The 23,315-nt window shown below is 54.2% G+C and overlaps 8 protein-coding genes across 8 annotated transcripts; 5 read left to right on the forward strand and 3 right to left on the reverse strand.

Moving 5' to 3' along the window:
- Positions 1-1,422: 1,422 nt before the first annotated feature.
- GUITHDRAFT_140871 (hypothetical protein) lies at positions 1,423-4,595 on the forward strand (the record flags this gene model as incomplete). Its single annotated transcript, XM_005829947.1, has 4 exons — positions 1,423-2,951; positions 3,077-3,808; positions 3,999-4,362; positions 4,512-4,595. 4 exons carry the CDS (start codon positions 1,423-1,425, stop codon positions 4,593-4,595), a joined length of 2,709 nt encoding a protein of 902 aa, XP_005830004.1.
- A 716-nt stretch (positions 4,596-5,311) lies between these two features.
- GUITHDRAFT_73476 (hypothetical protein) lies at positions 5,312-6,651 on the forward strand (the record flags this gene model as incomplete). Its single annotated transcript, XM_005829948.1, has 7 exons — positions 5,312-5,547; positions 5,602-5,944; positions 5,997-6,070; positions 6,128-6,236; positions 6,289-6,342; positions 6,435-6,525; positions 6,596-6,651. 7 exons carry the CDS (start codon positions 5,312-5,314, stop codon positions 6,649-6,651), a joined length of 963 nt encoding a protein of 320 aa, XP_005830005.1.
- A 927-nt stretch (positions 6,652-7,578) lies between these two features.
- On the forward strand, positions 7,579-8,617 carry GUITHDRAFT_159817 (hypothetical protein; the record flags this gene model as incomplete). The annotated part of the gene is made up of 4 exons (XM_005829949.1): positions 7,579-7,724; positions 7,778-8,253; positions 8,302-8,474; positions 8,527-8,617. Exons 1-4 carry the CDS (start codon positions 7,694-7,696, stop codon positions 8,615-8,617), a joined length of 771 nt encoding a protein of 256 aa, XP_005830006.1. The 5' UTR covers positions 7,579-7,693.
- A 103-nt stretch (positions 8,618-8,720) lies between these two features.
- On the reverse strand, positions 8,721-9,757 carry GUITHDRAFT_111069 (hypothetical protein; the record flags this gene model as incomplete). Its single annotated transcript, XM_005829950.1, has 5 exons — positions 8,721-8,772; positions 8,818-8,848; positions 8,902-9,421; positions 9,464-9,583; positions 9,653-9,757. 5 exons carry the CDS (start codon positions 9,755-9,757, stop codon positions 8,721-8,723), a joined length of 828 nt encoding a protein of 275 aa, XP_005830007.1.
- A 742-nt stretch (positions 9,758-10,499) lies between these two features.
- On the forward strand, positions 10,500-11,579 carry GUITHDRAFT_140875 (hypothetical protein; the record flags this gene model as incomplete). The annotated part of the gene is made up of 1 exon (XM_005829951.1): positions 10,500-11,579. One exon carries the CDS (start codon positions 10,500-10,502, stop codon positions 11,577-11,579), a length of 1,080 nt encoding a protein of 359 aa, XP_005830008.1.
- Positions 11,580-12,194: 615 nt separating this feature from the next.
- Positions 12,195-13,471, reverse strand: GUITHDRAFT_153427 (hypothetical protein; the record flags this gene model as incomplete). Its single annotated transcript, XM_005829952.1, has 1 exon — positions 12,195-13,471. A coding segment is annotated over one exon (1,229 nt), but the record flags the coding sequence as incomplete, so codon positions are not given.
- A 5,222-nt stretch (positions 13,472-18,693) lies between these two features.
- GUITHDRAFT_111072 (hypothetical protein) lies at positions 18,694-20,866 on the forward strand (the record flags this gene model as incomplete). Its single annotated transcript, XM_005829953.1, has 6 exons — positions 18,694-18,891; positions 18,953-19,514; positions 19,567-19,645; positions 19,693-19,855; positions 19,914-19,977; positions 20,025-20,866. The coding sequence occupies 6 exons, from the start codon at positions 18,694-18,696 to the stop codon at positions 20,864-20,866; spliced, it is 1,908 nt and encodes a 635-aa protein (XP_005830010.1).
- A 38-nt stretch (positions 20,867-20,904) lies between these two features.
- On the reverse strand, positions 20,905-22,868 carry GUITHDRAFT_111073 (hypothetical protein; the record flags this gene model as incomplete). The annotated part of the gene is made up of 8 exons (XM_005829954.1): positions 20,905-20,966; positions 21,018-21,107; positions 21,153-21,369; positions 21,464-21,523; positions 21,574-22,440; positions 22,484-22,577; positions 22,632-22,737; positions 22,790-22,868. The coding sequence occupies 8 exons, from the start codon at positions 22,866-22,868 to the stop codon at positions 20,905-20,907; spliced, it is 1,575 nt and encodes a 524-aa protein (XP_005830011.1).
- Between the last annotated feature and the right edge of the window lie 447 nt (positions 22,869-23,315).

Consider the following 23,315-nt stretch of genomic DNA (forward strand, 5'->3'; position numbering starts at 1 on the left):
GGGGGTATACAACAGGCCTCAAAAGACTACATGAGCTATTTCTCATAGCAAGCAGCCAGAGCACCCTGGCCCGCCCCGCTATCTTGTGCTTCCTGGGCACCCCTGAAGGAAATCTATAGATCCGTTTCTAAACTGTCCTCGTGATTGCCGCGTGACTTGCACCTGACCTTGTCAGCAATCAGACCACCCTCCTTGCATCCTTTTATCATATAAATCGTACCCCTGCAAAACAAATCGGTACCCCCTTTTTGACGCAAATGACCCTACCATACTCCTCTCCTGTGTCCTTTTTATTGTTCTGTCCCTCAGTTCTCCATCCCACCCAGGAAAGTACCCACCCCATGATTTTCCCACAATTTTGAAAAACAAAATACCGGTACCTTCGCTCGAACCTACTACCCCTTCTGCCCTGGCCCATTGTGTCGGTATAAAACCCAACTTCTTTTTTTGTCCCATGTGGAAGTAAAGATAACCACCCCCATGGTCTTGGCTAGGTTTTAGTATTACTACCCCGAGTACCCCCTCTCCAGAGACAGAACCACCCTTGTCCCCCATTCTTTAGACAGGTAGCCTCCTTAATGTACCCCTACCCCGTCAAGAAAAACCTCCCTCATCTTGGACCCTTCTTCGAGAAGGTAGCAAGTTCTTGCCGGAAAGGTACATACAATAACTCGGACCTTCGGTGGACAAGGTTCCCTATCTGATTGATGAAGGACCCCAACTACCCCAATTTTAAAGGAGGGGGTACCCTCTATAAGTAGTTCTAGATCGTCACCACCTCGTCAGCAGAAATAAACTGTACTACCCCTACCCCTACCCCTACCCCTACCCCTACCCCAGATCCCCATTGATCAAAAAACTTTATTCGACCCCACGAATTTGTGTTTGACCTCAGGGTAGGGGTGCCTACCCCTACCTTTCAGATTGATTGGAAACGAGATGTACCACCCCACCCCCTCGGATAGTAGTTTTGACCCCAACCACGGACTCCCGGTGCATCGTTCACGGAAACGGCCCGGCCTGCTAAACGCTTTTCACAGAGAGGCAAAAAAGAAAAGAAAAAATCCGCTGAAAGAGGCTTCATAACCTGATATGTTGAGGTCTCTGGCTGGAAGTGTTATTAGGTCCGGCCGGCGACCGGGCCCGGGCTGTCGTCAGGGCCGTCAGGATTCACTCAACTCGTTAAAGTTTACTCAAAGTTTATGTTTAAAATAAGTTGTTTTAAAAGCGCTATGTTGAACTGATGCAGGGCGGTGAAACGAGTAGGAGGCGGGAGGAGGAGCGAGCGAAGAGGAATGCTCAGATTGAGGAGATGGCTGCGAGATGATAACAGGACAAGCACGGAGGACAAGGACAACGATGGCAAGCAAGGGCAAGTAGGCTACAAGTGGCTCTGGACACAGGAAAAACATACGACGGGAGATGCATAGTGAAACTGGTGATTTCATAGCGACTGCGCACACGAACTCTATCAGCTCAAGGCTGCTAGGGAATTCGAGCAGGTCGTACAATCCTGTGCGTCCCTTCTCCTTGAAAGGGCGGCTCTTCCATGTCTTCCTCTCCTACCGAGTTGCAACTGAAAAAGACGCCGTGAAGTTGATCTACAAACAGCTTCGAGAGGTCTCCACCTCAAGGCTCCCCATCCCCGCCGAAGGGAGAGGTCAGTGGTGCGGCTTCACCAAGAAGCCCTCGGGCCTGCCTCCTCAATGTGCCAAGGTGTTCTTGGACGTGGAATGCCTGGAAGACGGGAAGAACTGGGAGGACTCGTTTGCTCGCGGAGTCGTGCACACCATGGTCTTCGTTCCCCTGCTCTCGTGGACGGGGGATGGGGGAGGGTCGCTGGGAGGGATGATGTCGCTGAAGGATGCGGACAGAGTGGACAACGTGCTTCTCGAGTACATCATCGCGTTGGAGTGGACGCGGATGGAGGACAGCTCTCTTCGCTCGATCCTCCCCGTGTTCATGGACAGGGACTCGGAGGGGGCAGAGGTGAGGTTTCCGATGGAGGAGCTGAAGAATCTCCCCGACCGTCCTTCCAAGATGACCAACGACACGGCAGAGCAGCTGCTGCGGAGCTTCGGCGTGAAGGAAGCGCAACTGATGGAGATGAGAAGCAGGTCGGTGAAGGAGACGGTGGGGATGATCTTGAAGCTGCAGGGGATCAAGCTGTCGCAGATGTCGTCAGAGCAGCCCTTCACTGACTGCGCCGAGAGGATCCTGCACGTGGTTCGTAGGGACATAGACTCGTGGAGGAGGAGGAGGTTTCGTTTCAACACGCCGACGGGGGTGGAGCTGCTGGACTGGCTACAGGAGAACAGCCTGATGCGGGCAGCTCCCATCCTGAATGCTGCAGACCTGCACACGCTCGACATCATAGCGAAGCTGAGGAGAGAGGACGTGGATCGCTTGTGGACGCTGTTCAGCATAGCTACTGGGGTTGAGAATGGGACTGAGTTAGAGACTTTGGGCCTGCGACTGCGACTGGCGGCTGCGATCGAGAAGCTAAAGGAGGACGAGCGATCGCACAAGCTGGCGAGGAGGCTGGATGACTACACAGACGTGCGAGGATCTGCACTGTCCTGCACGTTCTCCAGTAACGCTTGTGAGATTGCAATGTCAAAGGTGTTCTTCCAGGTTGCCGTAGCGCTCTATGGTAGTGGTCTTATCCTCTTTGGGGCTTACGTGATGGCGAACCCGTTCCTGTGGTACGGGGGGGGGAGGACGAGGCTGCTGTGGGCAAACTACTTCATCATGGCTCCTCTGAATGAGATCGGGCTAGGCATTCTTATTGTCTACATTGCCTACGTCGGTCGGTACAAGTCTCCTCTAATTGCTCGCCGGTTTGCTCAGAGGATGTTCATGGTGAACAGCTTCACGGCTGTCCTCGCCCTTCTCGTCGAGATCCTGCAGCATGCTCTGTCCTTGCACGACCCGAGCTGGACGTGGGGAACGTCAGTGGAAACAGGCTTTCTGCTCTGGATCATCATCAGTATAATCTGCGGTTTGGTTCTCTCCCTCCTCCTCCGCTACCGACAGGAGTATCTAATTTTCGGCATCTTCATCTACTGTGGAGCAGTCCAGCTTCTTATGCGGTCAACCCGATCCTCAATGGAGGAGCCAACAAGTATGTCGGGGACCTGATGCTTGTGATCGCCTGCTCATACTTCGCCATGATTCCGATTCTCTTGGTTCTGTGGGTGCGAGTGCGTAAGGAGGCGTCGCAGTATCTCAGCCGGGACGTGGAGCGATACAACGAGCGATGGAAGCGGGTGAGGGAGAGGTTCAACATCGAAAGCCTCAGCGTGGCGAGTGAGCCCGCTCCTCATCGCGGTAAGGTCGCAGATGTACAGGTTGTGGTGGACTCGAGCCGCTGCGAGGACGATCGTGAAGCGTTCCGTCGCGTCCTGGTGCTGACTCGCCGCATCTCCTCCATCATCACCAACGACTCTCGCGCCCTATCGCGCCAGGACAAGTGGACCAACATAGTCTGGCTTCTGACCTCGCACTTCGACCAGAGCAGGAGGTACTCCCTCAACGGCAAGGCGCGGCAGCGATCCTCGGACATCGACCAGCTGTTTGCACAGGCCGCGAGCATCAACGAGCCTGTCCAGCAGGTGCTGAGCTCCATCGTGGAGAGCTACCTGGCGACTCAGACGCATGAGAAGGAGCAACCGACGAGCGTTCCATCCCCAGCTGAGCTTCATGCGACCTTTGGGGAGGAAGAACCTGTCAAGAAGTTTGAGTTTGTACCTGGGCCGGTGAAGCAGCCGCTGCGGAGCTTCCAGAAGTGCATCAGGGCTTACAGGAGGTGAGGGCTGAGGGAGAGGGGATGGGGGAGAGGGGAGCAGAAGCAAGAAGAAGAAGAGTGGGGACAAAAGGACGAGGGGGAGAAGGAGGAGGTGGTGGTGGTGGTGGTCGAGGATCAGGAGGAGGCTGCTGGAGGGGGGTGGGGGGGGGCGTCGGGCTGTTGGGGAGTGAGGGAGTGAGTTGGATGGCAGGGACGTTGGGCTGCTGACGGATCTTGTGCGATGTACGTTTGTGGTGGAGGACATGCAGACGCTGCTGGGGGTGCTGATGAGCCTCCTGGAGCGATCGGTCGTCGGCTTCTTCACCCAGCACGACCTGTACGGGGAGGGAGGGGAGGGAGGAGGAGAGGGCCAAGGGAAGAAGCTGTTCCGCATCACCAAGGTGAAGAATCGCTTCGACGAGGAGTCGAAGGACTTCGAGGAGGCGACGGGGTTCCGCAACCTCTCGCTCTCCCTCGAGGTCGGCTGGACGAGCGACGAGCGGACCTGCCACTTCGTTCCTGTCGCCGCGTGGGAGCGGAACGGGGAGGTGGAGACGCACATCGTGGAGGTGCAGGTGAACACGAGCTGATGCAGATGCAGATGGGAAGGACGTGAGGGGGGGTAGGGGGGAAAGAGGGTGGAAGGGGAGGAGCAAGCGATGGGGGTTGTCTGGAGGAGGAGAGGAGGGGTGTGGTGTAGGAGGTGACTTTCATGCGGGTGCAGGTTCACCTCCGGCCGCTGTATGAGGTCACCAAGGAAGGAAGCCACGGGAGCTACGTGTTCTGGCGAGATCTCCTCGCCAAGTGAAGCTGTTTTTACGGCGGTACTTTCGAAACGGTTTCCATGAAGTTTCTCAGTGTCTAGTTTATCTTGCCGCGTTGTCAATTTGCTTTCATCATTTTTATCAAGTCTAGCTAGGTCAATAAATCTGGTATCAGTTATCAGGCCGCGCCCGGCCAGTTCACTGACTGTCACTACTTAGTACGTCGTACTTCCGAGGCCATACGGCGAGGCTGAGAGGGAAAAGATCGTACAGAACATCGACTCGACGCTGATCACCGTCACAAACCGTGCACCGGCAGTGGCCGGCCCTTAGTAAAAGCGTCACAGGCTGGCCCGGGGGTGGGCCGCTAGTACGAGTCCCGGCCCGGCCCGGCCGGATTGAATTTGTGATTTTGCAGGGGTAGGGGTACTCGTGTCTGATGACCCGACCTGAAACAGGTTTTTCCTATGATTTGTAGGGTGGGGGTATCAGCCCCGGACTGGCCCGGGCTGGGAGGGTGCGCCATGCTGAGGGCAGGGTGACATGGAGTGATGGGGGGAGGAGGGAGGAGCATGCAGATGGTGCTAAGGAAGCGATGATGAAGAGTTTTCACAGGCTCGTAGTAGGTGGAGGGGGGGGGGGTTGTGAAAACGACATAAATGTCCGGAGCTACTTCCACCAGAGTCCTCTGTCTGACTGTAGCTGAAGACTTTTCGCAGGTGGATCACAGGACATGAAGACTTTGATCCAGTTCTCTGGTATGCGGATTAGACAGCTGGCCCCCAAGCTTGCTCGGCGCCAGAGGAACCTGTGCTCAGGTTTCTTCTCGGAGATCTTTGGGCGGGGGAAACGAGGCTCGGGGTACCACATTCCTGAGCACATAGAGAAGCCGGACTATGCTGAGGATGGGACCCCCAAAGGGATCCCCCCGGTGTTTCCCTGGATCATTTACCAGAACACGCCGGAGGAGATTGAATGTGCTCGAGAGGCTGGCAGGTATGAACAAGGACTGCTGACGGGAGCGGCTGACTGGTAAATGCGTGCGTGCAGGATATCGAGGGAGGTGCTTGATGCTGCAGGCAAGGCGGTTCAGGAGGGTGTGAGCACAGCGGAGATAGACGAAGTTGTCTACCAAGAGACTATCAAGAGGGGGGCGTACCCCTCCCCGCTCAACTACCGCGGGTTCCCAAGGTGCGTGTGCACTTCCCTCAACGAGGTAGTATGCCACGGGATACCGGACCCGAACAGGAAGTTTGTGCAGGGAGACATCGTCAACATAGATGTCTCCTGTTACATTCGTGGTTACCACGGCGACAACAGCGAGATGTTCTGTGTGGGGGAGGTGGATGAGGGCGCAAAGAAGCTGCTCAAGGTCACGTACGACAGTTGGCAGGTTGGCCATCCCTGCTCCCTCTGCTGCGTCTGACTTGCATGCTCGTGGGCAGGCGGCAATCGCCATCTGTCGTCCTGGGGTTCCTTACAACAAGATAGGCCATGTCATCGACGATTATGTCACCAGGTACTTCACAGCTTCCCTCCAATCCTGCTCCTCCCTTCCTCCCTTACGTGCTCATAGTCACGGGTTCTCGACGACCAAGAACTTTCTCGGCCATGGAGTCGGCAAGATTTTTCATACCACCCCCAACGTATTCCATCATGGAACGTCGCGCGACCTGGGGATCATGGTGAGTTTTGTTGTTAGCTAGGTTCCTGCCATGCTTAACTAGGACCTTGCAGGCTCCTGGCCACATTTTTACCATTGAACCTATGATCAACGAGGGCACAGATCAGGTTGTGTGCGATGTCGACTCAATGCTAATTCCGTCCTTTCCTTCGCCCTTTCCTTTCTTCTCTCTCGTCTGACTCGTTTGCTCGTCCTGCAGAACCATACCCTGGATGATGGTTGGACAATCGTCACCTCTGACAACAAGCGAAGTGCTCAATTTGAACACACCCTTCTTATCACTGAAACAGGTCGGTGATGCGATTCAGAGATAGCAGATGCAGTCAGAATTTTGATTTCGATGTTCTGATTTCAATTCAGGCGTGGAAATTCTGACAAAGAAGTCAGCAACTTCCCCGAAGCAGTTTTGGGAATGAAAGCTAAAGCTATGGGGTTTGTTCATTTTTTCTAGACAGTGGGGAATTCAAGGTAGTGAATTTGACACGCTCATGATGCTAGTCGAGTAGAGCCCGGTCTGTGCGGATTTGTGATGGGGGGGTGGGGGGGAGGGGGGGGGGGGATGGATGGAGGGTTGACAGAGAGTCGCTTCAGTTCAGCAGCGTGAGGGTCTGAGAATGTATTCGCACTGAGAGAAGGAGCTGAAAGTACGACAAAGAACTGAGAATGAAGCAGAAGGGTAAGAGAAAGGCCTCTGCCTTGAACCCTGAGGGTATCGTTGACCAGGGGTTGATCTGTGCGAAGCTTCATCTCTGTGCAGCTTATCCCTGGGCATCCCCGTCCAAGCTGCGACATTTGCCCAGCTGCACCGTAGAGGACTGAAGTTTTAGACCCTCAGGTGACTCAGAAAAACTCCGGGACAACACGGTTTTGCGTATGAGGGAGGGAGGAAAGGGGGAGGAAAGGGGGGGAGTCGGATACGCCTGCGATCTAAAGCGTGTTAGTGAAGAGTCTGCTCGGGTGGGCAAGGGGGTGGGTAATGCCATATTAACATCGCTGGGGGTGAGGGGGGTCGTCTCTGTGCAAAGGGTGCAACCATGAGAGCAGAGGTGGCGGGAGTGATGGTGGTCAGGGGGTCGTAGATGGATGGATGCATCGAGGTAGGAGGGAGATTGGTGCAGGAAACGATGGAATGACGATGGCCAGGAGGAAAGGATGAAAGGCAGGGTCGGCTGGGATGCGGGAGACAGCAAGGTTGAGGAGGGAAGAAGGGTAGAAAACATGCACTCACTAAAGATACAAGCAAAGTGAGCTGTATCGTTGCCGACACATATCCAGAATCCAAAGGATTCAATCTGACATGCTTGACATGCTTGTGGCATGTCAACTGAGAATCTACTTTGCGCAGTAGCCAAAATTCTCCGCCATCTGCTTCAAGTCCTCTGCCTCGCGCTCCTCTTGACAAGTCAAGCGTTGGTTAGTACCGCTGGACCTCCTGGTGTCTGTTCTAGCAGTCTGAAGATGAGGGTTGTGACGGTTCCGATCCTTGAAGGTATCTTCCCTCCCTCTCCTGCCCCGAGCGCCATCTGAGCTTGACTGTGGCAGACAATTACGCCTACCTCGTCATCGACGAGGCTACCAAGAAGGCTGCCTGCATTGACCCCGCAGAGCCCAAGGTGGTCCTCGAGGCGGCGAAGAAGGAGAACGTGGAGCTGACGCACATCCTGACCACTCACGCCCATTGGGATCATGCTGGGGGCAACGAAGAGATGAAGCGACTAGTCCCCAACCTCGAGGTCGTGGGCGGCAAGGGCGATCGCGCTCAAGCTGTCATGCGCGAGGTAGGAGACGGTGACACTGTGCTGGTGGGCTCTCTGGAAGTGAAGGTGCTCTACACCCCCTGCCACACTGCAGGCCACGTCTGCTACTACCTTGAGCCCAAGGACGGGCCGCGTTGTGTCTTCACAGGCGACACCATGTTCGTTGCGGGCTGCGGAAACTTCAACGCAGGAACGCCACAGCAGATGTTCCATGCTCTTGTCGAGAAGATCGGATCCCTGCCGCCCGACACTCTGGTCTATGTAAGTGACCGATGCCCTGGGACTTGTGAACTGATGGGCTCGATGCAGTGCGGGCATGAGTACACAGAGAAGAATCTCATGTATGCTCAGACTGCCGAGCCCAACAATCAAGCCATCAAGGACAAGCTGGCGTGGGTGAGACAGCAACGGGCCCAGGGCAACCCGACGGTGCCATCAACAGTCTCTACCGAATGGCAGATCAACCCATTCCTCCGATGCAGGTAGCGTGAAATTTGCTCCGTGACATGCCACATGCGTGATCTTCTCCTCCAGGGAGCAGACTCTCCTCGAGTACACGGGCAAGAGTGACCCCGTTGAATGCCTGGCGGTCATCAGAGCCAGGAAGAGCGCATGGAGGCCGTAAGGCAGTTAGTCTGTGGTAACGATCCATGTGAATCCCAGCCTCCTTTGACGGTTTACTGATGGATAACGACCGATCAACTTGCAAACAAGTGACTCGAATCCCCTCATGCTCCATATTTCGGCATCTTTCCCAGCAGAAAGGCAGTCTCAGACAACCTGTGAGCAATTTTAGCCAAGGTGAACAACAACATGAGTGTATACCAATGCTGAGCCAAGAAACCTCCATTGCCACCTGCACCCAGACGTCACGGAAGCGCGTGCCAGGAATGCACCAGATGCGAATACCGAGCTTGCAGATCTGCTCGGTGTCAAAGGCTTTGACGTGGTCCCTCCTTGTCGCTTCCGGATGGTTGGTGCAAATAATGACCCTCTGCTCAACCCCGTCCTCCTCCTCATTCAGCACCCTGCCGTTGTGCATCGTCGAGCTCTGCGGGGGGCGGAGGAAGCTCCGCAGCTGGTCTTGCAGCGAGTGGATGTGACCATTCTGCTCCTTGCCGTCCGAACCGAATGTGAAAGAGCCCAGATCCTGCCTGTGCGCCAGCATCATGCACTGCAGCATGTCGATATTCCCATCTCCCCACACGTTGTTGGCCACCACCGCCAGGGTCTGCAGGCATTGCGCCGTCTGCAGCTCCGCATTCTGGCCCTCGTCCATCGCCCGCGCATCCAGGTGTAGGATGAGTAGGTCTGCCGAGCCGTCCAGCGCCTTTCTCACCTTGTCCACCAGCTGTTCTCCAAGCTTATGGCTGCTCAACCCCGCACCAGGAGGCTTCTCCAGGAGTTCACAATCGAGCCGGAGGGTGTCCTGTAAACCGAGGACCTCCTCTCGGTTGCTAAGGACCTTCACCCTTAGCCCCCCGTACCGTTCGTTGAGACTCACTTCCTTCTCTCCCTTGCTTTCGAAACCATCCAGCTCTGACAGCCGCCCCTTGCATGCCGCAAGCCTGGACGGCATCACTCCCAGGACCTGCGCAAGAGCGACGCCCGAAGACCCCGAGCAGCAGGGGGGAATGCGGATGGAGAGCCAGCCACTCACCCCCTTGTCCGCAATCACGTCAAGAGCATGCAGTCTAGTTGAACTCGCGGTCGCTCTGTCGCAGCCATCTGCGAAAAGGACCAGCCCTTTGGAGTGAGCTAGCATCCTGCAGAACCTTTCCTGGAGGCCTCCTCCCTCACGCTCCGCACGCAGACCTCGCCTCCTGCTCTACCTCCAGGACAGCAAACCTGGTCGTCGGTCTCGAATGAGGAGTGGAATTCACCTGCTGTCCGTCTCCAAGTGCCCTCCCTGCCCTCGCTTCACGCGCCTCGCGCTTCTCCCATTCCACATCCCCTCTGCATGAGCTCTGCGATTCCTGGACCTCATCCCCCACCATACACACCTCTCATCTTTTCAGTCATCTTTTGGCCGGGCCCTCCGGCGGCCGGGCCGGCGGCACTGTGAGTCCTCCCCGACCAACTTGCTTCTGGTCAATCTTGACCCCCACCCCATCAAATGAAAGTTGGAAACCAAGTACCCCTGATTTCATATGACAAATTGAGGGAAAGGTACCCTAGCAAGCGGGGTCGTTAATATTCATACCCTCACATTCGAGAAAGAACCAGCCCCTTCTCGCCATGCAAAGCGAGGGCGACAAGGGAAGGAGCAGGCGAGAGGGAAGAAGTATATGTGGCGAGAGGAGAGCTTGCGTAGAAGTGATAGATGAATCAAAGGAACCTGAGAAGTAGCAGCTAGTCCCGTCGATCAGGAGAGACAAGAGCATCTTTGTCCTGGAAGAAGGCACAGTCGACTTTGCGAACTCTCTCACTCTCGGCTCATAATCGTGTTCATGGAGAATGCGTGTATCTGTTGATTACAAGATATTGAGGGCAGGTTGATCCTAATCATGCCAAGCATTTTGCACAGACTTGTTCTTTGTGCACACGACTCGCTCATTTTGCTCCTCGGCCTCACTTTTGCGCTTTGGATTTGGTTGTCAACATTTTCTGCTGGAAACATCGTTCCTATCCTTTCATTGCTGTTCCTGAAGCCGTTTGCTCCATGGATGCACGAGGTGTTTTTGGACTGCCTGGCCGGTGTGAGTTGGAACTCGATCATCGAGTACGCAGAGCGTGTCTGCAAGTTCAAGACCATCGTAACGGGAAACCTTGCCGAGCTCATGGTCCGGTACCCAGGAAACAAGTTGATCCTATGCAACCACGTATCCGCCGTTGACGTGCTTGTGATATTCTTTGTTGCATCAAAGTATGGCAAGACGGGAAATCTCAGGTTTTTCGCCAAGAAGGAACTCATCTTTGTTCCGATCTTCGGCCTGGCTGCTTACTTCTTGAACTTTGTTTTCCTGGAAAGAAACTGGATCAAGGACATGTCCCGCATACGACAGAAGCTCCTGGAAATTGTCGGCAGCTCCAGGAAACGTTCGTTCTGGTTAGTGATATTCCCTGAAGGAACAAGGATTGACAACTCAAAACTCAAGAAGTCCCAGGAGTTTGCAATCAGTAGAAACCTCCAGCCATTGAAGCATTTGTTAATACCTCGCGTGAAAGGGCCGTCTATGTCCATCCAAATTTTAAAAGAAGAGATCGATTCGATTTTGGACCTTACTATCGCATACGACAAGCGCTACGGAGATTATGGAAACACCAGGCCCTCGTTGGTTGACGCATTTCTGAAACGAAAGATAGAGTGGAAGGTTCACGTGAACGCAGATTTGATCCCTGTCTCAGATATCCCCCAAGACCAGGAAAGTTTAGATGATTGGCTGCATCAAATCTTTGTTCAGAAAGACCAGAAACTGGAGCGTTTCCACGCTGACGGTGTTTTTCCAGCCAGGCCTTGTAACTTTGACGTGTTGCCAGGATATCAACCTTTCATTCATATCATCGTTTACACGCTTGTTGCAGCCTTTGGCCTCTGGACTTTTGTTCAGGGTATATCGTCGATTGTTGCGTATGCTCGGCATTGATGGCATGGATGTGTTGAGAACGATGAATGGCTGAAGTCATCCACTGTGCATTGTCAAGTTGTACAAACCGGTCAAGCTTGTTCCATCTTTGCCGAATTATCACTGCATATTAATAGACTTGTCGTTTTACTCTTTCTGATTGTTTTGATCAGTAGTGAAAAAAAACATTATTTATCACAATTTCGCTTGACGGCCGGGGTGCTATCGATGGAGGCGCCGCCGGTCAATCAGCCGGCAGACTCATGTTCGGCATAGATAGAGCAGGAGAGATCTCAGACGGACCCAGCCAGAGAGGCGGCCTCATATCTCAAAGCCTTACTTTCGAGGATACATGAGCTTGTGCTCCGAGGAGAACAGTAGATTCAAACAGAGACTCCTGGATCCCTCCCAGTTGAGCTGCAAGCTAGTCCTGTCCCGGAGTGTCAGGTTGCCTCCCAAAGCACCGCGAGGAGACCCACAACTCAGTCGAACATGCGTTGCTGTGTAAAGTTACTCAGCTGAGAGGATCCGAGACGCCGGCGGATCGAAAACTTGCTAGTCAAAGAGAACAAGGTGAGGGATGGTGGAGAGGGGCTGTGAAGAGAAGAAGTGATGCATCGAAATTCACAACTTCAGTTTTCCAGAGGATCTTTACTTTGGTGATTACAGAAAAAGCACAAGTGCTTATCCAAGAGAGAAGGTGTTGTTGGTGGGAACGTAGCTGATGTTCTGCATGGGCATGGCCATGAACATCGGATTGGCGGACTGCATAGGAGCCGTCTTTGACTTGAGCTCGTTGTCATCAGCATTCAAAGAGATGTTCGGCGCGGCAGTGGAGGCAGGCTTAGGGGCCATGCAAACCTTGTAGCCCAAGACAAGGAGAGCGAGCAAAGAGACGCCCAACAAGCTTCCCAGCACGGCAGAGACGATGGTGAGGTTCTTCTGAGCTTCCGAATCAGTGCTGCATTGGAAGTCCGGCTCCTTGACACCATGGGTAGCGCATGGGGAGGATGATCCAGTCGTGTAGATGGTCCTGTCTCCAATGGGCTGAAGGGGACGATAGTTTCCGTAAACCGCAAACTTCTCAGTGGATCCAGGGATAGTGACAGCCCACAGCTTGTCCATGGTTGCCCTGGTGATGGTAATGGGCGAGTCCATCACGATCCAGGTGACAACTTCATTGCATCCAGGAGTGGTCAAACCGCCAGCGTAAGAGTAGAAGCTTGCCTTGTCATTGACGAGCTGAGCGAAGTTGACGTCTCCGTTCATCGCAACGCCATCGGTCGTAGCCCGGGAAGCCTCATTGCCGATGGTGGTAAGAGCAGCAGACTCGGAGCTGCCAAGAGTGTACATTTGGCCCACCACAAGAAGAGCGTCCGAGTTGCCGCTGCTGACGGCATCAGAGATAGTGGGGTATTTGGAGTTGAAGTGAACAAAGTGAGCTTCAAGGGGATACTGAACTCCTTGGATGTAGTGCTCACTTCCTTCAGTTGCGGAACGACCCCAGTGGAAATGCATCTGAGCAAGCTTCCAGGTAGAATCTCCATCTGTGGTCGACCTTCCGACTCTGAATGCCAAGTTGCCCGCGTTGAGGACAGGAGCGTTGCTCGTAACGTCGAGCTGGAGGGCATGGCCAGTGTTCTTGATGTTAAACTTATTCGGTTTGTCCCAATTGGCTGAGTCAAACTTGATAGATGGAGCAGTACCATCGAACGCCTTGGCTCCGCAAAGGTCGACAGGAGTCTGCTGCTTGCCAGTTGAGCATACTCCACCCCACTTCATGGGGCCTTCCGAGGAATCACATTGATTGTAATTCCAAGGCGATCCAGCACGTCGCGCTTGATGACTCAAGATGCTTGGGCTTGCAACAGCATGGGCCACCAGGAGCAACGGGATCAATGTTTTCAACATCTGTGAGACATGTATCAGCAACCTTGTCATTGAAAAGAAAGTCACGTCGTTTCTGGAGCTACAGGATCTCATGAGACTCTTGAAGCTGCCAGCTTCTTGCTCGTAGCATGCACATTCCATTTGATTCTTGTAAATGTCTTTTGCCTTCCTCATTGTCCTAATCCTCTACACCCTCTGCATCCTCCATCCTTGTCCTGCTTCTTTGTCTTGCTAGCCTCTTCCTCTGCTCTCATGGCGTTCACGAGCTCGCAGTCTTGGTCTCGGATGCGAGCCTACGGAGGCTTCTTTATACGTCCGGATCCTACTCCACCCACCCCACCCCCTCCCTTCTCCATGTTGTGATCTTTTCGCCACCCCTTCTTTCTCCCTTGTATACCCCCTGAGCCTACCGGTGACATTGAACATTGGATCTCATGGACCACCAAGACCACCCCAGCACTTCGCTGTAAAAGCCCTCACCGATGCTACACGGACGCCTCTGGTCATTTGTACGGGACCCACCCCTGGGTCCGGAGAGTCTGCACGGGCCAATTCCGAGCGATTCACCTAGGGCACAGGGGTAGTGGAGCCTCCGGGGGGGCCCCCGGCAGAGGATATTACAGCATGCTAGTAAGGTTGATCATCATAGCGAGTAGTAGGAGGGTAGGAACTTTCAAGTTTCTCTGCTCTTTTCAGGTCTCGGCCCCCCACTGACGCCGAGTAGAAATGACCAGAACTCGGAAGGTAGTCGCGTTAACTTCCATGTCTCCGTGGTCTATGGACTCTCCCATAGGCTGGTAGGACCGAAATACGGCTCGCCGACTACACATCGGACCTACGTACGGCCGGTAGTAACGGTGCCGTACTAGTGACCCCGGGGCCGGTACGGTCCGGCGTACCTTGGACAGTGGCAAGCCTGAGTTGAGAGCCGGGCTACCGTTACGGCGGCGCGGCCGCCGAGCGCGGCGGCCCAATGTGGCCAGTGGCCCGGCCGACCGTCGGCCAGTACGGTACGCCGAGTACGGGCCGACCGTGACTCAGTGAGTTACCGCGGGCCGGGCAGTGGCAGGCCCGCCGGGAGAACCAAACTTGAAACCGCATCCTGCCGGGCCAGAGACCTTCACTTCAGGCTGAGTTAACTTTGCAGGACTCGGCCGTTGTGGGCAGGGCCGCGGGGCGCCGATGCCGGTCGGACTCTGTGATGATGCCAGCCCGGGGCAGCCGCCCGGAACTGGCTTCGGAAGCGGCCGCAGGCCTGGCCAGCCGGCGGCCTCGGAGAGGCCTTGCCACCGAGCGGGGGCTGAAGGATCCAGCCTGAGCTGCCTGCCAGGCTGGTTCACGGTCGGGCCACGGTTCAAGCATTTCCGCCGGGCCGGCCCGGGCCCTGTCTGGGGACCGTCGTGGCCCCGCCGCGCCAGGCGGCGCGGCCGGGCGCGGCGGTCCGGGCGGCCCACTCACTGCCAGGCTGGCCGCAGTCACGGTGCCTGACGGGTGACTGCCGTCACAGTGACTGAGTGCCACGCCACTGCCGTGCCAACGCCGGGCCGGGCCGAGTCCGGCGACTCCGGCGACGGCCCGGGACCATACACGATTCTTCTTCAGCGTCAACGCATGCACGAAACAAGGGACCTGCTCAAAATGCTCAAACATCGGATGTATGCTCCCCTTGGCTGACTCAAGCGACGAGACCATCGGAGGGGGAGGGATTACCTCAGTAGGAGGAGGCGACTCACGAGTTTGCGGGGCTGAGGGAGGAGCATAGCGTTGCTTTTCCGGCCGGGCGCTCATAGGAAAAATTGGCAATATTTTTTTTTTTCGAAGGACCTGAGGGGTCCCTTCATTCCATGCCAATTGGGAGTACCCTCCTTTGAGAAGTCATGTGGGAGGGTAGTCGCTCTCATGAAAATCGTTGCTGTGCAGGGCCAAAGAGGGGTAGGGTGATTTGAATTTGGTGGCGTGGACACCTCACCACGCCAAACCAATGTAAAAGTACGCATTTTAGGAGTATCTGTGGTACCAACTTAAAATTGCAGCTCTTACATGGTACAAAATGAGGGCCAAACTGGTCGGAACTTCGACTTCCGAGAACCCCTCCATTTGACTGTTGTTGGGGGGTGGGGTAGGCATGGAGCACCCTCAACCACCCACCTTTGAAAGAATTTGAAACTGTGTAATAGGGGGTGGGGGGTAGCCCCCTTTTCTCATTCCCCAAGCCCCCTCTCCCTGGACGAGCAAGAGGCGATGAAATGGTGCCTTCCTGACTCGCGAGGATGAACCTTGATATTGAGAGACTTCGAATCCAACCCAACTGAGATAGGAATGAGATGAAGATCTCATATCACATCTGTAAGAGATGATCGAGCTTCTTTCTCAACTCTGCAGGTTGGGCCAAGGTTTGAATCATCCAGCGTGTAATGTAATATGTGCCCTTGGTTCATACAATCCGCGAGTGTACTTGCAAATATGCTTCGAAGACATGATGACATTTTTATGAACAGGTAAGGAACTAATAATGGATACACCATTGAACAGAATCAAAACTGATTGACCCTTCTTTCAAATTGCAGTGCGTTGCACGTTGCGCTCAAATGCATGATTTGTGAGAAATTTGTATTCAACTGTACCTTGAGCGACTTTTCTGTCTAACAATATGTTCTCATGTCATCGCTCACTTTCAATTCTTCTAGTCTTACGGTCAGGATTCATGCACTTCACTTTTCTACAGAGGACAGGCTCACACGCACTCAACCGTTCAACGGTGCATGAAGAGACGTTTGCAAAAAGGATGACTTCACCTGCTCGCATAGATTACTGTAGAGAATTGTTGTTGATCATGAATCACTATATCCATGATCAAGTGCATTGACCATTGCATTTCCATGTTTCATGACGTAGGATGATTTTTCTGCACTTGGATTTCTTCCTCAGTCATGATGTTTCCACAACGCTTCAGAAACCTAGTCAGAAATGAAACAATGTGCAGATAAATTTGAGCATCAATAAAAATAAATGAGATGTTCTTCGAATCAATCCTGCCTTGTTTTGACGGTTCGCAATGCTGCCGTGCAGTTGTAGAGTTCTTGTCGCATGTGGCACTACAGAGGAGTGCCTTGTTCAACAGAACAAGCACTCGGTGATTGTAAAAGGATCACAAACGCTGTGAATCAATAAATAGAATTCCACATCCAGGGTATCACATCTTTATTAGAAGAGTTTCAATCAGGGTAAAAGCACAACCGACCTCCTTGTAATCAAGAACACGTTCCATCTTTTGCCTTGCGAAGGTGTATCTATGTGAACCAAGAAGCATGTGACATGTGGCCACATCATACATGCTCTACGGCCTGGAATATTGGCATCTTCAAAAGTGCTCATGTTTGCGTTGAGATCATCTGCTTGGCAGCGGCTCATTGATGAACAAAATCCGATGCAAGTTCACACCAGTAATATTCACATGATGCATCATGTGATGAAATGACCTAGGCCTTGGTGATTTGCAAAATGTTTCATCGTTCAAACACGTCCTTGAAAATCAGATGAAGAATCCTTCACGAACCACGGGACTTGCTTGTCCGACATCATTCGACAGCACTGCGGATCATGGTTGTTTCAAGCAGTCGAGCAGCTCACTGCTAAAATGCACCGTGCATTATTTATTGGCATCTTCTTGCGAGACTATCAGACATAGTCGTGCAGATATGTGTTCTTGAGCTCACAGGTGACCGTACAGCTTTTGAACAATCCAGTCACCATCTGATGATGATTCCCTGTCGTCTTGTGTGTAACCTCCATCCATTTACTCCAACTCAGTTTCCCTGTCATGCATCACAGATAGCTTAGGGTATTTTACGCTTTGGTTTCGATTGCAATGTAACCCTGTGATGGTGTTTTCACTTGTATTATTCATGCTCTTCGCTTACCAAACGATTTTTCGTGAGATTCACGAGCTCTACCAAGCACTCCTCAAGGATCATCATCTCTACACCTCAGGAATTTCCCATGAGTATGTTCGGTGAACATCTGACATCTGCACACGCTGCCGCGGGCTTGCTGTTTGCGAGCCATCGTTAGGGCAGTACAGAGCGGTGCGACGTGCCCCGTGCAAGGGGAGGCTCATGGCGTGTAGGGGGAGTTTCAAACTTGTTTATAAATTTGTACCACAAGAAGGCTTTACAACTAAGTTGGTAGACTACCCCACGATCTGACTGTAACTTGTGGGGTGTAGCCCTACTTCTCTGTTTATACTCAACCATTACACAATACAGTCTAAAATATCTTATTGGAAAACAAAATGAGAATTATAAAGCTGAATTCGAACCCTATTTCAGATTCTCAAACACGCCACCCCCAAATCTACCTAGAAAGCAGAACAACCCCCCCACGGGAAAGCATACATGTAAGAACTCGGATAAGTTCTTGGAGACGGCGAGGTTGACTCAGTCAAGTTATTAGTTCGAAGTTCGAAGCTGAGTTCGAAGTTGAAGGCTCCGGGGCGCGGCGGGCCCGGAACCCACAAGGATGGCAGAGGGAAGTGGACGACGCCTGACATGATGACCGATGAAGAGAAGAAAGCTCGGATCTACTCAAGAAGATGGCATGCAGGGGATGAGGAAACTCTACAGGAGCACCTCCTGACACGTGGCTCAAGCCTGTATTCATGTGGCATGTGATGCGCCATGGAGTATGACCTTCTCTGGAAACACCTTGCAAGGATCGTAAGGAGGAGGCGAGCTGAAGAGGCGGAAAGGACGAACGAAATACCTCATTGAATACCGGTATGCTCCTGTGAAGAGCTCGTTGCTGAACGACAAACATCCTGTGCTGGAAAAAGGAAGTGGTCGATAAAATTGGACCATGAAAACAATCCAACACAGGACGTTCCGAGAGTGTCGAATCCAATCATGTGCACCTCTTACATGAGGGAAGCTCACAGGATGGCTCGATTGGCCATCCAGTGTGCTTTGTGGTTGCTGATGTTGAGCTTCTATCTGTTGTGCTGATGTTGAGCTTCTATCTGTTTTGTATGCATGTGTCGATACGACCTAATAGGGATGGTCTAGAGAAAGGGACATTTGGTTCGAGATTCTTACATGAGCTTCTTAGCCTAGCTTTGACTCACTGACTTCACAACAATTCTCATGGTGTACAAAGGATAGGCCTGAGCACGCGCATGTTGCTCGTAGTCTTCAAACTCTCTCGAGCTCTGTACACCTTCTGACCATTGGTTTCAGGTTTCCTTTGGCACATGTCGAACTTCCCCAACTTGCAGGCAGACTTGCAGAGCTTGTTGCAGTCACCGCAGTATGTCCCTCTAGCAAGCAACCCGCAAGGGAACTCTGCCATGATGCAGCAGAACATGCAGTTCCGGGATCCAGGACAGCACCTGCATCTGCATCAGCAGCAGGCAGCTGCTACTTGGATGACAACACCACAGCAGCAGCAGGTCTTGCAGTGTCAAGGGACGAGAGGAGGAGAGGAACGCAATGCTGACATCTTGTTTGCAGGAGAGAATGACGGAGTTGGCGATGCAAGAGCTGCAGAATTTCCTTAGGCAGCCCGCAATTCCCCCGGACAACAACTTGCCCTATCAGGTGTACCCTGTGGCCCATCGCAGCCAGGAGTTCGAAGGGCTGTACTCCAGCATGCAGGGCATAAGACAGCCAGTTGAGTTTCCTAGTGCTCAGCTACCAAATGCAAGGGAGTGGATGGAGCAGCCGCAGCCATGGCCAGCACAGCCAATTTCACTGATTCCGCAGGGCGCTTGGGCAGGGCAGGGCAGGGAAAGGACGCTACAGGGGGATTTGCAGCATCGAGCTATCTACGAGACTGTTCTGACGCAGATGCGTCAAGGGAGCGGTTATGGGATGAACGTGAACAGCGAGGTGCAGCAGCTTAACAGTCAGCTTTCGAACTGGTCGGGGTACCAGCGGGGATTCAGGGGAAAGAGCAACTTCCGTGGAGGAGGGAGTGGGCAGTTTGTGTCGAATTTTGGAGCGGAAGGAAAGAGATGGCAGCGGGTAAAGCCGTCCAAGGGTTTGCTGGACAACTTCGAAGGCGACGGGCCTGGTGAGGGTTTTGACCTTTCCCCTGATCTTGTCTCACCCATAACACTACCTAGCATGCATCAAACTGCTGAATGAATACGGACAGAAGAACAGCTGTACCGTACAGTACGATAGTCCGATCATCCCGACAAAGTAGGGCTTGATAATGCTCGCCTTCTCGCACCTGACACGATGATCAGGCCTGACGGGGAGGAGAAGGACAGCTCACTCACATGCTCCGTCACGGTGATTGTGGTAGACAGCAACGGGCAGACGGTCGTGCAGGGCAAGGCAGAGGGGATGACGAAGAAGCTTGCGAAGCAAGGAGCAGCAGCACAGGCGATCTGCACGCTGTTCCCACAGGTGAGCACCAGATGGATCCATCTCCCTCCTCCCTTCCTGCTTGCTGAGAATCGTTCAGGAGGAGGAGAATTTGAGGTCCAAGGGTCTGCTTGAGGACGTAGTGAAGCCAAGCAGCACTGCAAGTGAGTCCCTCTCTTGATAGAGTATGCCGGTGACCTGTAACCAGCAGCTCATGGAGGAGAAACTGGAAGCTTGGAGCAGGGAACGGAGCAGGGGGAGCAAGAGGGAGCGAGTGGTGCCAGGAGCGCGATGATGGTCAACCCTGTGCTGCATCTCCAGCATGCATGCAGCCGCCTGCACAAGATGATGGAGTTCAGCATGCGGGAAGAAGGACCTCCGCATAGCAAGACATTCCATGCAGACGTGGTGATTGAAGGAGTGGTGATGGGTAGAGGAACCGCCCCGAAGAAGAAGGGAGCGCAAGGGTTGGCGGCCCGCGAGGCTCTTGGCAAGCTTGAGCTGGAAGGATGGTCAAACTTGCAGCCTCCTCCAGGCATGGATGGGGAGCGAAGCAACAAGCGCAAGCGACATGAAGAAGGGGAGGAGGAAGTGGATGGGGAGGGGGACTGGATCCCTGAGGAGAAGAGACGGAGCTCTCAGCCAGCGACGGAGGGGAAGCAACTGGATGTGACTCAGTCGACGAAACTGCTTCATGCCCATTGCTCCAAGAACCGACTCAAGTTGGAGTACAAGGTCGTCGAGGCTGGCCCGGCGCATGCAAGAATCTTCACGGTGGAGGCGGTGATAGAAGGCAAGGTGTGCGGTTGTGGAGTGTCTGGGAAGAAGAAGGCGGCGACTGCGCTAGCGGCTCAGCAAGTGATCGAGAGCATGGGAATCGACGTGGTGAGCCTCTTCAAGGGAGGAAAGGGCTCTGCTCAAGGGAAGGTGCGGCCGGAAGATGAGGGGGTGAACGAGGTGCTGGAAGAAGTTATCAGACGAGTGGAGGCTGACCCTGAGCATGTGGGAGGGACGAGGAACACCGATGGAGTGATGAACGAAGGAGAATGTTGACGAGTGACATGTTTATGTACATCCGATTCACCACCAACCTAAACCACAGAAGTCCCTTCCTCCCTTGCCCCCTCATCACTCTTGACAAACATTTTGTCGTCTGCTTCAAAGTGCTCAGGGCCTCGCACATCGTCCCTCCTTCCCTGCTCACCCGCATCGCTCTCATCCCGCAGCAGGGCATGGGCTGTCAATGTCAGAAGGAGCAAGATAGGAACTAGCGGGCGGAGAAGCGACTTGGTGACTGTGGTGACGTCAGCAGGTAACAGGGAGCAGAAACCTTCCTCACATGTAGAAGAAAGCTTGAGGGTGAGCAGGTGAAGGAAGCTAGTCACACAGAGTCCCCCTCCGAAGGACGAGCATCGGGACTTCGACGGAAGAAAGGTGGAGAAGAGAGCGAGGGAGAGGCTGTGGAGAGCCATGATGAGGAAGAAGAGGAGAGCTCCAAAGAGGAGCGAGACGAGGCCGTGGAAGGGAGGGATGAGCATGAAGCAGGCTCCAAGTACCTGCCAACGATACCATGAGAACGCGCAGCTCAAGGTTAGAGGACGAGGGGGGAGAGAGCAGAGGTAGGGGAGGAAGACGAAGACAGGAGGATACAATCGCAGGAACAATGCAGACGAAGTGGACGAGGTCGAAGTGGTTGACTTGGTCCCACAGCTGCAGATTCGTGAGCAGGGCGTGTCAAACTGAGAGTTGTGACATCTTACAGTCAAGGTGAAGAGCGCCGAGCTGACGTGGAGGAGAGCGAGTTGCAGGATCTTCACTTTCCCCTTCTCGCTCCCGGCCATGTTCAGGACCACACTCTCGTCCTCCATCAACTCAGCCGCCACAATTCCCGAGCAGACAGCGCACGCAACCCAAGTGATGGAGCACTTGGCTAGCCCCCGCCTCTCCCTCCTTCTCTGCGCCTCCGCTTCATCCCGTCCCCCCACCAGCGACACCGCCCCCGTGAACCTCACCTCCTGCCCGTTCTCCTCCGCCATGTAGTCGAGGACGTTGAGGCAGAGGCCCCGCATCCCCTCCTCGTACAAGAAGCTCAGCGACTCGCAAAGCTGGTTCCGCATGAGGAACCAGACCGGCAGCTCCACCACTGCGCACGACAGGAGCAGGAGACGCCACTCGAGAGTCGCCGAGTAGGACTCGCCCAGCACCGCGTCCAGCACGGACCGAGCTCCTATCAAGTACAGAGACCCTATGTTTGCGCCCACGCATGCGACGATGAGGGCGGAGCCGAAGCGCCAGCGCGGCGGGCAGATCTCCATGGCCAGTGGGAGAGCGCAGGACAGCCTGCCTCCCGCCAGCAGCGAGCAGGAGCAGCGGAAGGCAAGGAGGAAGACGGCCGTTGGTGCGATGGAGGAGAGCAGCATCATGATCATGTAGGCGGAGTCGAGGAAGAGGAGGCTGACAAATCTCCCGTAAAAATCTGCCGCGTGTCCTGCTAGCAAGGAGCCGGCAGAGAAGAAAGTGATACATGCCATCTGTCCCGTCGTGAGCTCCTCGGCCGAGAGCTCCCACTGATGCTCCAGCAGGGGCGGGAGCTGCCACCAAAGCGCTGTTTCCATGCCGACAACCATCTGCATGCTGAGTGAGATGAGAGCGGAGGGCCTGAAGGGTCACCTGGGACAGGATGAGCGCCTGCATGGCCTTGAGCTGGAAACTCCCGAAGCCCGCAGCGTCGAGGGCGCCGTCGAGGTCGATGGGATCAAGATCGCTGCAGCATGGCAGACAGACTCAGACGAGATGAGAGCGCATGGCACACCCTCACCTCTCATCCACGTCACTCTGATGGCTGCTCATCATCAAAGAACAAGTTACATGCAAGAGTACAGAAAGAAACGCATGAGACCTGGAGGCTTGATCACTGTCTCGGCCTGATGAAACAAGTCTCAATCATCATCGTCACAGCACAAGTATCACTGACACCTGCTGGCGCCATGTCTGCCTCCTCAAGAACTGGCTTATCGCCATCGGGACCTTCATTCGATCGCATGATGTTGCGCATGGCGGGTAGTCGGTGAACCTCAACCTCTAGCAGAGCATGTCGCAGCAGCAAGAACCATGTCCGAGCAAGAGGCAGCAACAAGTCTTGTCCTCACGCATGCGGTGCTTACCTCATCCCATCCCTCACCCTGTTCTCCCTGCACTTTCCTCCTTCCCCTCCTTTCGACGCCATCTTCTAATTTCGGAGGTCCTCTGAGGCAGGCTTCACACTGTCCTCCACCTGCCCATTTTGTCCTTGACCCGCTTCTCCCTCTCTCCCTCCCCTCCCCTCCCCTCCCCTCCCCTCCCTCCTCCCTCCTGCATCCTCCCTCCTCCCTCATCCCTCCTCCCTCCTCCCTCCTCCCTCCTCCCTCCTCCCTCCTCCCTCCTCCCTCCTCTCCTCCTCCCTCCTCCCTCCTCCTCTCCCTCTCCCTCTCCCTCTCCTCCTCCTCGCATTGGGATCCCGGTA

This window comes from Guillardia theta (genome assembly GCF_000315625.1).
Source record: "Guillardia theta CCMP2712 unplaced genomic scaffold GUITHscaffold_49, whole genome shotgun sequence".
Lineage (NCBI taxonomy): Eukaryota > Cryptophyceae > Pyrenomonadales > Geminigeraceae > Guillardia > Guillardia theta.